The following is a 14,754-nucleotide window of genomic DNA, read 5'->3' as shown; positions in this document are numbered from 1 at the left end:
AATAATAATCGTTTATTTTTGTTTCGAAATTAACAAATAGAAAAAATAGTTTTGTTTAATTTGAAATAAACTTATCGGAGTTTTACCTTCACAGCAAAGACACAAAATAAGTAGAAAAGGCTAGATCTAGTGTTACCTGGGTCGTCGGAGGCGTCGCCAGAGTCCAGGGAAGCCGAGCGGCCGGCCTTTTTTACAGCTTTTAGGGAACGTTTAGGTAGCTTTTAGGCTTAGAAGAATGTCTAGGACTGTAGATCTAGGCTTGGGGAGTGTTTTGGGTCGATTTGGTATTTTCATCCACCGTGTGCGGCGGCCATAGTGAGGGCAGATGACTTGCGGTGGCCTCTAGGGGGCCGACTGGAGAGAGAGGAGAAAACTATCTCAAATTTTTTTTAAAATTCCGGTTTCAAATGAAAAAGAGAGAAATATTTTGTATTTATAAAATGAGTTAGGGGAAATTGCACTCAGGTCCCCCTAACTTATGCATATTTTTATAAAATGGCCACTCAAAGGGACTTGTTTCATAATTTACTCATTTCTGTTTGTGCTTTGTAATTTTTGGTATAATTACTGTTTAATCTCCTTAGTTTTAGTGTGTTTTTACACTTTATTCATATGTAGTAACCTTTTAATTTTTTTAAAAGCATGAGGACTGCTTTTGTATTTTTCCCTTTTTTAGTTTAACAATTTATTTTAGGTTTAAATAAAATGGATATTTATCTTCTGGTCCCTATATTTTCTGTATGTTTTTATATTTTAGTCCCTAATCTATTATTTTGTTTAGATTTAGCCATTAAGTTTCAATTTGTTTAATTTAGCCCTATTACAAGTCTAATTTATTTTTTCTAGCTTGGTAATTTAATTTTTATGTAATTTAGTCAATTAATTTATTTTTATTTTATTTTATTTTTACCCTTCATTTTTAGTACTTTAATTTTAGTATTTTTATACATTTTATTTGTCTTTAATATTTGTATCTTTTTAGTCCTTGATAGATCACTTTTTTTTAGATTTAGTCCATAGTCTTTTAATTATTTGAATCATTTTTTCATTAAATTTGAGAGAATTCTCAATTTGTTCCTCGTTTTTTCTCAAGGTTCCAATTTAATTATTCAAATCTTAAAATTAATTTAAATTAATAATAAAGCTTCCACTTTTAGCTTGATTTCAATATAGTCCTTTTAATTTAGGGAATAATACGAGTTGGCCCTCGCCTAAATGCTTGAGGGGCCGTCTTGATTATTCTATTCAATAACTGATTTAAAAATCAAATAGGGTAAATATTAGAGCCTACATTTAGGTTTAATCCCCAAGGTCCCTTAATTTTCATAATTTGACACATTAAGCTAGAAAAAGCCTTAATTTACCCTTAGCGTATTCATGATGAATAAAAATTTGTTTGATTGCATTTTATTTTAAACCTAAGGCAATGTTGACTTATTAGGGAATTAATGGTATATCTCCCGCAAGTATGCTAAGGGGGTGACTACTGGTAATTCCTGAAATAGGTCGACATACTTTTCAAAACAACATCATGATTTATGAAATTAAGGCAATGTTCGGTTATTAGGCACAATAGCTAATCTCCTGCATTTATGCTATGGGGCAAATGCTATCCGCCTTAGTAAACGAATACCCTTTTCAACTTTGCATTCGTAATGATTTTTTATATTAAATAAAGTTCAAACTCAAAATTTACGATTCTAAATATAGGGTAATCAACTAGGTGCCAATTTTTGGGCGTTTGTGGGGGTGTTAATCCTTCCCCATGCATAAATGACTCCCGAACCTGATTTTTGAATTTTCACAGACCTTAAAACTCGGTATTTTGATAAAAATAAAATGTTTTATTAAAATCACTCGATTTTCACGGTGTCCCAATCGCACCTTAAATGATTAGTGGCGCCTCCTCACATTTCAAAAATATTTTCAAAGAAAAACTTCCAAGTTGGTATCGATTTTCCCCGCTCGGGTGAAAAACGGTGTCGACAGGTTCATATAGGAGATCGCGTTTGTTCTGTCCAATGTGTTTTGAAAATGAAGACTTCGTATAGGAGAGCTTGCTTAGAGTTTTGAGTTGACTTTTATCAGAGGGTGAAGGGTTCATGTCAGAAGGATCTGGAGCTCGTGATTTACGGTCAGCCGGATAAAATTGTTTCTTCTTGTCTTTGTTTTATTTCCGTTCCACAACAATGAGAAAATAGTGTCATTTTTACAAGGTAGTTGCATATTATAGTATTAAATAATTGCATTGTATTTCATTTTGCATTTCATGATCCATTGCATGTTAAATAGTTAAATAATTAGTGTGTGTTGCATTCCATATTATATGGTTTGTATATATTATATAGTTTATAAATAATAGTTGCATGTTAGATTAGTCATATTAGTATAGTCCATTTATTTTGCTAAATAAATAATGAGAAAAACCAAAAATAAAGGTCCATTTTCATTAGTATAGTTCATATGCATTAGGCCCACATACATAGCTCAAACAAAAAAGACCCTAAAACAAATCCTAGCCATTGATAAGCCTTGATCCCAGGGGTAGGGATGGATGGATCCAAGTGAAAAAGGAAAAACCCATCTAAGTCATTGGATCAAAAAATGGATCCAATGGCCAAGAAGTTGTTTTCTCCAAAGCATCACCAATGTCCACCGGTCGAAGGGGAGCTCACCGATGCTTCATCGGCACATGTGGTTCACACGTCGATCCGGTCATCTTCTTTGTTGAGCTGTCATCGCAGTCCGTCGCCACACCCACCTCTACACCCGCGGCCATGCTCTACCACCGTCGAAGCATGCAAAAAATAAGAAAAATTTAGGAAAAATTCTAAGCTTCTATATCTAAGATGGTTATAACTGTTTCTTAACAATTTTGAGTGAGAAATGTAGATCCGGGAGCTAAATCAACACTATAAACAGCTTCTTATTTCATTAGCACAAACACACCAAGATTAAGAAAAACTTAAGCATTTCGAAAGCAAATCACTAGGAGAGGAAAGATTTTACCTTCGCCGGAGGAAAGCCCGGTTTTGGTTGAGTCTTCTTTTTCTTTATTTTTGGTTCAAATAGATCTTGGTTTGGGTGAATTTCGGCTAGTGTTGGCCGATGGCGGGTATTTGGCCGGAGGGAGGTCTCGGCTGCTTGGGTTTGATAGAAGTTTTGGTGTTTGGATGGTGGTTGTAGGTTTGGGGTTTATGAGGAGTTAGGTTTAATGTTTGAATGTTCTTAGTGATTTAAGGGAAAGTTGGGATTTTGATCTTTAAATAACAAGTGTTGGTGTTTTTTGGGTGTTGTTGGTGGATTAAAATTTGTTTTTTTGGATGAGCACTTCATATTTCTTGAGAAATATGAGTGTTTGATCCGAAAAAACAAGTTTTGGTTTGGTTTTGGTGGTCGTTTTGGATCTAAGCTTGTTTTTGGCTTGAATATGAGAAGAACATGAAGAAGAATGAATGAGTAAGTTGAATCTAGGTGATTTTCGGTTGTCTAGGGGAGAGAATTTATGAGAGTGAAAATTTTTGGAGGTTTAAAAATGAGGCTTGATTATAAAATTTTAGGTCTTATAGTGTAAATCTTTTGGGGTTATTCATTTCATTAAATCACTCTACATTCAGCGTGTTTTGCTTTTTACTCGTGGCATTTCATTTATTTTATTTTAGTCACCAATTGTTTGTAATTTGTACTCCGAGTTTTAATTGAATGCAATTTAGTCATTAATTCATTTTCAATTGCCTTGTATCTTTTATTTAATGTGTTTAATTGTTAATAATAATTGTTAGTTTGGGAATCTTTTAAAGGGGTCACTTGTTTAATTATTAAATAAAACATTTAGATTTTTAATCTTTTAATTTGGTCACTAATATTAATTAGTATTTAGGTTTTTAATTAAGCCTTAGGTTTTAGGCTCTTTAGTATTTAATTAAAGCCTTAGTTTAGGTTCCTTAATTAGAAATCAATAAGCTTAGTAATGCCTTTTAGGTTTAGTTTCTTTAATAATATTAATTATAAACACATGAGCATAAATCCATAATTAATTAAAAAATGATATTTTTTATTCCTAAATATTGAATAGGGTGGTCTTCAAATAACTAGACTTTCCTGTTCAATATTTTTCAAATAAATAAATGTTCTATCAAGTGGTCACCGTAAAAATCGAATAGATTTACTAATTTCAAATTTATAGCTAATAGGAAATAAGTGCTTTTGTTAAGGTGTCACAATACATGTTTTTATTAGGTAACTTTACACCAAAAAATGTATCAAATAAGCAGTGGAAGAACTCGGTGATAAAGTTTGGTGTTCAACTTAAAATTTTAAAAAATTAAGAGGTTTAAATTAAATTTTTTGAAGGGTTTAATTTATATATTTTCCAAAATATTAGGGTCTAACTAAAATATTTGAAATTTTAAAAGGCTTAATGAGAGTTTTTAAAAATTATCGGAGCGGATTTAATTAAGAACATTAAAAAATTTAAATGTGAATTTCTAAAAATTTTGGGGGGCCAAATAAATTTTTTGAAAATGTTAAGGATCTAAATTATAATTTTAGTATTTTTGCCTTAAAATAAAGGGAGGAAAAAGTTATCTTAAGGTACACTCTTTTATCTCTTTTTCACTCTTATTACAATCGTAAAACTCACTCCTATTTATAGATTTTTTGTAGTAATTGGATTGTTTACACATGTTAACATCTTAGTGTTAACATCTTAGCTATTTAACAATATAAATATCTAGATTCTTCTAATAGACAATTCTAGATAAAATATTAAATAATAAAAATATCTAGATTATTTTATAGATGTTTCTAAACATCTACTCTTTCTATATTAATCTAGTGTATTCTCAAGATATATCTCCTAAATGATAATTATATATTTACCTTTATATTGAATTTCAGTGACAATGTTCAATCAATCTTATTTTCAACTATTTAATCTTTTTGTCCCTAAATTTAACATGATCATGTCAAAATGGATTAAATACCTCATAAACTATCATATAACATGCTTAAAACAAAGTATAACATGTCTCCAATCTAAGTATATAACAAGTGTATCCAACATGTCTTACAATAAACAATCATTAAAATGTATTTGTCCCTTTGTTTTGAAACTCCATTCTCAGTCATGTTTTATTCATGTCAATAATTTTGGGCATGCAACATTACCAATAGTTCTAGAAATTTGAATGGCAATTTTTACAGTTACGTCTATAGCAAAGTCAGAGAATGATATACTTGCTTTTGACTTCTTTCTTGTATAACTCCTCATTCTCTTTTAGTGTTTTTTAGATCCTCTCTAATCTTGCAAATTTCCTCATTTGATGCCTTTTAGAAAAACTTAGCTTGTATTTCAGCCTTCTTACATGTCACTCGCTCTTCTTTCAACTGTCGTTTGAGCCTCACGGTTGACTACTTCATCTTTAACTCAACCTATGAAAATATCATTATTCATTAATTCATGCTTATAGTTTCATGAATAAACTATGCACACTAACAACAATTTATAAAAATGAGATGTAAAAACAGATAAAATACGTGTCATTAAATTAACAAATATCATCTTAGTAATTCTTCTAATCTGATCTCCATTTGATTTTGTCACCAGCTCCTTAAGCTCAAGCATTTCTTGCTTAGAGCGGCCTTTCTAATAAGCATCCTCTTCATTTTGGTGATGAATAGTTGTCTCTTTCTTTCACATGAATACAGTCACACAATGACACAATTCCTACTTTACACTAAGTTCTCAAAAGAAAACACTAACCTTAAGTTCAACAAACAATTCATCAGAATACGGTTGCCCACCATTCTGTGCAATGACATACTTAGTGGCTAAACTCAACATTATTTTATGGGGGAGGCATTCAAAAAAATTGAGCAAACCAAGAATATTAATAACACCTATGATGTTTTTCTTGAGAAAATGATAATTAGAGGAATATATTTGATGTGGATCTGCATTCAAGTTAAATTTCATTCGTTTATTAACTGGATATTCCTACATTGACGTACGTAACTCAGGATCACATTCTATAAACGAAAGATTAACATGTTCAACCTCAACAACTGGAGACATAAGAGGGGTGTGTTTGTGCGCGTGCACGTATGTGTAGACTTTTTTAGAGATTAAAATTTATAAAACCACATAATATTTATATATATATATATATAATTAAATAAAATCATAAATATTTATTGAATTAAAAATATTATCTTCAACTGAGATGAATCACTTTATAATTTTATTGAACTCCTCAATTAAAAGAAGATGAACAACCAAAGAGAAAAAAATACATAATTTTTTGTATTTTGAAAAAAATGACAAAGAAAAATGTATATTAATTGCTTTTAATAAAGAATATTTAATTGGTTTCTAAATTATAAAGTAATATATATATATATATATTTTATTTGAGGCAATTAATTTTTTTATTAATTAAAAAGATATTATATTTATAATGTAAATATTGAGATTCGAACTCGGTGAGACAACATGAATATCATTGATTACTCATCCAATTAATATATCTTTGAGATAATCAAATTTAATAATTTATTATACAAGTCTCTTGAGGGCTAAATTTAGTATTTTAATATATATATATATTCGGGGCCGCGTAGTCTTATGGGCGTTTCGCCCCTACAAATAAGTCACAAAGTGGAAAAACCGATGATTGCTAGGCTGATTTAATGGACATTGCGATTGATCAAACCATCAAATATTGCATACAGATCTCTGTTATCCGGGCCGAAAATCTCCTCTGCTTTCCTTAGAGTCTCCTGGATACGCCAAAGATTAAAAGGGAGATGAAAACACGGCAACGAGAACACAAATAGAACGAAGAAAACGAGTCCGACAAGAAGTTGCGTACTTCTCTCGTTCGTTTGTGGGAGTTTAGTTCTTTAACATTTGTTACGAATGCACCGAACTGCTCATACGACAAGCGGCTCCCGATGAAAAAAGTTCATGGGTGAGACGAAGCTAGAGCAAAACCTCAAAGCTGTTAATAGATTCTGCATAGTATTAATTCATCATCCACAAACAGCTTTCTCTTTCTGCAGTTATAAGCAGAGATTCAAATTACGGTCCGAAAATGTGATTTTATCCGCGAAATAACGGTTTCGTCGCCGTCCAAGTCACCCGCTACACCCGCAATAGCGTCCAGTAACGCCCGCGGCTACAATTACAGTAAACCTGAAATGACCGAAAACACGACCGCGATCGCGATTTGAAACCTGAGTATAAGATTTTGTAATGCAGATATATTTACCTTCCATCAACCCGAGTGCGACCTGGAACGTAGATGTCATGAAATTATATGTTGCGGGTTGCAGAACTACATATCTAGCTCTACAAGTAATTAGATTCTCGATAAGGTCTTATTCTAGAACAGTTTCGAAGATAACCAGCCTGTGATCCGGAATCGGTGCTTGACATTGATGACCTATCATCAAACATGCCTCTTGAGGTAGAAAATGAAATTGAATGTCTCCTAGGAGACACTGGCTTAGACGTCCTTGTGGGAGATACAGAGGCGGACACACTTGGTGGGGCATCTGGAGGAGTTATCCGAGGTGTGCTCGTTTGTGATGCTAGCAGGAGGCCATGAGGTATTATTAATTTGATTAATTAACCCTATAATTTAGGAGATAAAAAAAGTTTACTATAATAATTATAATAATACTCTACTAATTTATCCTTTCTAGCAACTTTAGTATATGCTAATATTAAATGAGAGAGTCGTATCAAGATTAGAGATTTTCATAAGTTATAGAGTCGTATCAAGAATAGAGATTTTCATAAGTTATTGTATACTATTTTCGGGTAAGAATGCGACATTAAAAGATCTGGTGAATTCTACGAACCAAACGATCCTAGTGATTAAATGATGGTTATTAAAAGATTTGAATTTGAATATGAAGTTTGCATGATGTTTGAGTGTTCATGTCATATGGTTAAGAGTCTTTCGAACATATATTATCTTATAATTAACTCGTACTAATAAAAAAAATAAAGTGAAATGCATGACATGTCTTAACAAATAGTCGCACGATCTTGATGTTGGAATCTGAATTATTTAACCATGCACCAAATATGAAAGATTTAAGTTTTAAAGAATAAATTAAATGTAATATTTCTTTTCTAAATCTTTGATTAATTTGCTTTTCCAAAGAAAAAAAATAGTTGAACATGACAATAATTTAAACAACAAGTGGAAAGATGCCATGTTGTATTGATCTTGAACAAAGAAACAATATAAATACTGAAATAAAATAATAATAAAACTAATGATTATGCCAATTAAGATGTATATAATCTTGTATAGGTTATTTATTGAATGAATTTTTGTATGAAAATTTTCTTCATCCATTTTTCTCAAAAATATTTAATAACTTGTTTATTAGTATTTAGTATATTTGATACATACACAAACTAAAGAATAAGGGGTTAAAAGATCTCGGTTGACGCTTTCTATTTCCTTTAGATTTGTGAGTTCAATACCCATTAGGAGTAAAATTTTCCTTCCCCTTATCCTAGATAGAAATTGTTAAAAAAAGTATATTTGATACATACATGAGGAGTAAAACAATGGATTTTAGACAAGACATTTAACTTCTTCTTTTTTAAATCGAAGTATCAACAAATTTGCAACGTCTTTTTAAATGAGACCCGTACATCTTTGGATCGATATATCTTCTTACAATATAATCGGATGTCAGTTGCTTTTTTAACATATCTTGAAACGCCTAAAGCAAGCATCATGAACTCAAAATACGTCTATTTTAAAAATGACAACACGTGCAGAAATTCAAATAGGAGATTAAAACAAGATTTTATAATAATTATGAATTTTAAATTATTTCATTGATTATTGTAATTAAATTTAAATCAAAATTTTATATTATTTATTTCAGCTAATTTAACATCAGATTTATTGTTTATTTAGTTTAATAAGATATTTAGCTAAAATTGTTTGTATCATTTTTTTTATTTCTTTGTAAAAGTTTTTGCCAAATTTTTAAACATCTATTCACTCCTTCTTAATTATATTATTGATCAATTGACTTAACGTAATTCATAGGGTAAACTATATACTTAGTTACTAAACTATGAGATTGATTCTATTCTAACCACTAAATAAAAAATTATCAATTAATTCATTAACATTTCATATTAGTGTCAATCGAGTCATTTACTATTAAGTTTTTGTTAATCACTCATAATAAAATTAACATAATAAATTTAAAATTTATTTAGTAATATGTTTAGTTCTCATTACTTACATATTTTGTTATTTTAATTTTAAATCTAAATAAATATATAAATAATTATTTGCATGTTCGCATTACTTTTTTGTTATTGTGTAGGTTAAAGAGAGAAATAAGGGGAACCAAACTTGTTAACCCTAATTTAGGGGCTAGATTTTTATTATTTTAAAGTATCGAATTAAAGTTGTAACAAGGGAAAATTGAGGACCAATTTGTAAATTTTTAAAAGCTACATCTTGATTTTGGAGCTTGTGGGAAGTTTAGGGACTTAACCCTAAATTATCCAATTTTTCTGATCTGTTTGAAAAAAAATGGAAATTTGATAGCTGAGGGAGCTTAAACCTATGACCCTAAGGTCATGGGTACCCATGCCTTAGCCTCTAGGCTAGGCTACTATTTGAGTATATTTTAATAAAATATATGTTTTATTATAGTTTGGTTTTCAGTTAGAACCCAAAAATAAAAACCCGAGACCCCAATCAGATAACCCAAAGCAACTCCGGTAAAATCCCAAATTTCGCATTTCCCATAATCCCTAAACCCCAACTAACCCACAACATTCCTCCTCGATTCTCCCTCCTCCAACTGACGGTGCACGCCACCGCCCATCCCAATGAAGACGTCATGGTCGTCCGAATGAAACCCCTCGACCAATTCGTCAAAAGGAGTTGCCGTTCGCTAGGGATGAATAGTTGAAGTTTCATCAAGAAACCCTCCATCGCATCGGTTTTTACTTGATTCTGGTCGATCCGGCGACTGACTCACCTCACCTCCTTCACCAGCGTGTTCCCAGCTTGTTCCGCTCAAAACCCGTCTGGTGGGTCGCGTCAACGTCGTCAGTTTCACTGATCATCGACGTGGGTAAGTGTTTCAGCTCTTTTTCTTTATTTCCAATTGATTTTGGGCTGGTTTTAGCTATATATTGATTTGTTATTGGTGAGTGCTTGAACAGGAGTAATCGATAGCCGTCCCCTGACCCGTCACACGCCGTCGCGTGCGCATGGGGCTTGTCCCCAGCTCTGGTTTCTTCTAGAACTGGTCCAGCCGATCTGGACAGATCTGAACCGGCCCAACCTGGTCTAAATCAGTATGTTTGAATCGAACCGAGTCAACTCGACCAGAATCGAGTCAACCCAACCCAACCCGTTGGCTTTGACCTGACCCGTTAACTTTAACCGGTCTGACCGTTGATCGTTGACTTTGACAAAAAAAGTCAAATTTTTCAAAAAGTCTTATTTTATGTTTTTCGACGTCTTGAGTCCGAATTTGAAGTCCATTTTGCCAAATTCGCACTCGGTAAGACATTTTTTAGTGTTTTACCTTCAGAATCAAATTTTTTTCCAATTAAGTTTAGTTTCTGACTTAAATTCGTTTGCTATGTATCTGGGAAATTTTGGGATGTGGAATTAAATTTCGAGGACGATTGAATGGAGTTTTAATGGTGGATCGATATGGTTCATAAATCGAGGTAATACATTACTACCTTATGCATGTTGTATATATGTTTGTATTGGTAAATACATGGTTGATTATGGTTACATGTGTATAGTTAAAATTCTAAACTCAATCCGATTTTTAAATAGAGTAAATTAAGCTAAATAAAGCTCAGACTACATGCATAGACACAAGAAAAACTAATAATAATGATTTCAAGTTTATCTATTATTCGGAAAAATGAATAACCTTAGAATCTCTAAATTTTATTTATCTTCGTTAAAAACTTTAATACATAAATTACCTGATTATGAAATTACATAATTTCCCCTAAAATGTAAAATGACCAAAATGCCCTTGAAGTGTAAAATGAGTATATTATATTACCAATATAAACTAAATGGAAATACTATATGTATTTGAATTGCGAAAACATTGATGATCTTATATGTTGTACCGTCCATAAGGGTTTTGAACCATGAATCAAACACATCGACATTTCCTGATATCGTTGCAATACAAAAATGAAATAAATACCATTGGAATACTTGTTCGTCTACCTAAGATCCATTCAACGATGATTATGAAGATGATAAGTTCGATAAGAGTTGTTAGTGTTAAAGTGTGAATACTCTTGAAGTGCAACGATTTGACCGGTTGGCGGATATCACAGTGTTGTGATTTGTTCAGTTCGAGTTAACTCGATATCCTGATAAATCGACACGAATCTTAAATACCATGGATCATCGTTTCTCCCTTATTAGATGAAATTACTAAGAATTCTCCAAGAACCTAATGTCCAAAATGCCCCTAATATTCCTGGATAATGGAATCACTTCTGTCATATCTGAAATCACATGTAACTCTTATACAAAAGATTTTGAATACCTTTCTGATTACATAGTGCCTCCAAAAATTATTTGAATACTATATGAGCTTGATAAATCATGTCCCTAATAATTGATGAATCTGTCAGCTATCAAACCCTTTTATACGAATCTCGATTCTGAATTTAATCAGTTTACAGAAGTTTCATGGCTCCCTACCTGATAAATACCAAGTACCTTCAGAAAATAATTGGATCCTCTAGTGTGTTCCCTATGTGTTATATGATTGTTTTATCTATTCTAGAAGTGTTTTACCGAGATTTCTGAGTTACTAAAGTTTTAAATCTACCTGTCTGATTCATGATCTCTAAATATTGTTCCTACTGAATTGATATGTTTGAACTTTGATTTCTTTGCTACCGTAATATAATGTTTGAAAACTGATTTCTTCAGGATACTCTGGGATCAAGTATGAAGTTTCTGCAAGTTCAGTTAGGTCAAACTGGTAATCCTTATATAGGTTCAGACCGATTGAGCTGATAATTCCTTACGGATCTAAGATGACCCTTGGGTAGGCTCCTAGGCCTAATGCACATAGTAGTAAGACTTTATGGATCCTAAGGTACTCCCTTAGGGTGGCACCTCTGCTACATGCTTTGGGTAAGTCCTTATGGACCTGAGGGCACTCCCCTTAGGTGGGCACCTACGCTTCGGCTGGGGTAAGACCTTATGGACCCAAGGAGTTCCCTTAGATTGGAACCTATGCCCAATGGGCCTAGGGTAAGTCCTTAAGGATGCAGTTTTAGGGAACTGCATATGTACCAACTCCAACCCGTACCGACCCGAATACGAATCTGAGGCATCATATTCGCTTTTTAATACTTTGACTCTTTGAAAATCTGATTAAAATTTGACTTTTTATTTTTATTGTAGTGGCGAAGCCCTCATTAACAATAGTTAAAAATCAAAATTAATATTAAACAATGAAAACAAATATTTAATATATTTGCATAAACCTTAATTTGTATAGTTACAAAATAGATCAGAACATTTTCGATTTAAACATTTGTAGTACATTCCAACAAAATTTTAAAATAACAAAACCACCTACTGTTCAAATCGATATGATATGATCTTCTCCAAAGATATGATGTCCCGACCTAGTTTTACTCTTATGTCTTCTTTAAACCTACGTGTGAAAACACTCAGACGCTAAGTCTTTGACTTAGTGAGGCATAAATTAGCATAAATAAATATTAAGACACTTGTTTAAACATTTCAGGAAAAACCTTGCATATGGAAAGCATGATACATTTCATATAAATAACATACATTGTTATACATTGTTCAATCCATATCACTTTATTTAAATGTTCCAATGCATATCACTGAGAACTCAAGGTATGTGAGTACTTTGAGGTTGTGCATTGTAATTGCAGTCGAAATTGCCACATATAATTTGCATTAAAGTGTCACGTAGAATATGCACCAAAGTGCCACATAGATTTGTCCCGAAGGATCGTGTAGAATTGTCCTGAAGGACCACATAGAATTGTCCCAAAGGACAGCGTAGAACCCTCGACTCTTGGCATGCCAATTATACCTTTAATTCTCATAACACATACTTTGGGCTTTAACTATATTTCACATAGCATTCTTCAAATTATCATTCATTCACATGGAACACATATAATAATAGTAACAAAATCAAAACAGTGCTTATGAAATACAATTTAAGTAAAATAATAAAATTTAACATAAAATAATTCAAACAGTTTTCGATCAAAAACCTTTGAGGTTGGCTCATCGCAATCGTCCTCATATCGAATATAAAATAAATAATTTGCACTCACCTTTGGCTCACTTAAGCCCTAAGCAAAATCCTTTTCACTTTCACTCAATCTCTTTACTACGTCGATTTGTTTGGTACTTGCTTTCGATCAAATTCTACACGTTAACATGACCAAAATGCATACCAAGCTTAAATAATTGTTAACCAAAATCAGCATTTACATAAACTAAATAAAACACCTAATTCAAAATTTCAAGTTGAACAATATCAGTACTCTACACCCAATACTGATACTTCCCTTATATGGTACTGATACCTACCCCAGTATCGATACCAAATTGCATTCTGTAATTTCCTCTTCTATTAAAGTATCGGTACCCTACTATTGGTATCGATACCCCCAGTATCGATACTACCCATTCAGTATCGATTCTGTTCATCTGATTCTTACAGTATCAATATTGTTCTTCTAGTACCGATACCCTTTCCCAAAATTCACTTATTTTACTTTGAATTTTACCAAAAACTCACCTAAATTTCGTACTTCTAACTACAATCAAACCTTTAAATTCAATAACACTTATCACAACCAACTTATATCAATTAAATTCCCTTTTTCATCCAAAATTTTCACTAGAACACTTAAAACTAAAAATCATACTCATTCTTCAAACATGTTTCCAATCTTTTCTAATACTTCAAATACCTTAATCAAATCTTTGACAAGTCAAATATACCTTTAAAATCCAAATACTAATATTTTCATCAATTCCCTTAAAAACCCACTTTACCAAATTACTATTAACTTATCAATCCCATAGTTTCTATTCATATTTAAGCTTTCTTAAGCTTCTATACCACCCCTAAGACTCAAAACCAACTCAAAAATAAAAGAAACAACCAACTTCAAAATCACTTATCTTAGTCATGTAAGTTCACAGTGGAAAAATGAAGAAGAGAAGATGAAGAGCTTCTAGGCTTTTCTTTTCCTTTCATTTCTTTTCCTCACAAGTTATATAACATTTAAAATGAATTTTAAATGCATTTCATGCTAAAAGACCATTTTGTCCTTCCATCCTTTAATCTTTGATAAAATATCCTAAACAAAAAATCCAAATCAATCCTTGAAAATTTTAATTTATCAAAATCAAACCTCTAAATTTTGAATTCTTACACTTTAGTCACTAACCTGATGTTTAGGGTATTACAATTTTCCCCCTTAAGAAAATTCATCCTCGAATTTTCTCCGCACAAAAAGATGAGGAAATCATCTTCTCATGTCCTCTTCACGCTCCCATGTCGACTCTTACACTTAAATATTTCTCCAAAAAACTTTAACTAACAAAATTATCTTGTTTATCAGTTGTTTCATTTCATGTGCTAAAATATGTATTGGTTTTTCCTCATAGGCCAGGTCAGATTGGACTTTTA

At 32.0% G+C, this 14,754-nt stretch overlaps 1 protein-coding gene across 1 annotated transcript; it reads right to left on the bottom strand.

Moving 5' to 3' along the window:
* Window positions 1-6,650: 6,650 nt before the first annotated feature.
* LOC120148776 (uncharacterized protein At4g15545-like) lies at window positions 6,651-7,615 on the bottom strand (the record flags this gene model as incomplete). The annotated part of the gene is made up of 4 exons (XM_039161799.1): window positions 6,651-6,780; window positions 6,873-6,948; window positions 7,272-7,293; window positions 7,408-7,615. Coding segments are annotated over 4 exons (399 nt in total), but the record flags the coding sequence as incomplete, so codon positions are not given.
* Between the last annotated feature and the right edge of the window lie 7,139 nt (window positions 7,616-14,754).

This window comes from Hibiscus syriacus, unplaced genomic scaffold (genome assembly GCF_006381635.1).
Source record: "Hibiscus syriacus cultivar Baekdansim isolate YM2019G1 unplaced genomic scaffold, ASM638163v2 tig00110987_pilon, whole genome shotgun sequence".
NCBI lineage: Eukaryota > Viridiplantae > Streptophyta > Magnoliopsida > Malvales > Malvaceae > Hibiscus > Hibiscus syriacus.
Note: the sequence above shows the minus strand (reverse complement) of the source record. Positions and strands in the feature narration are given on the sequence as shown.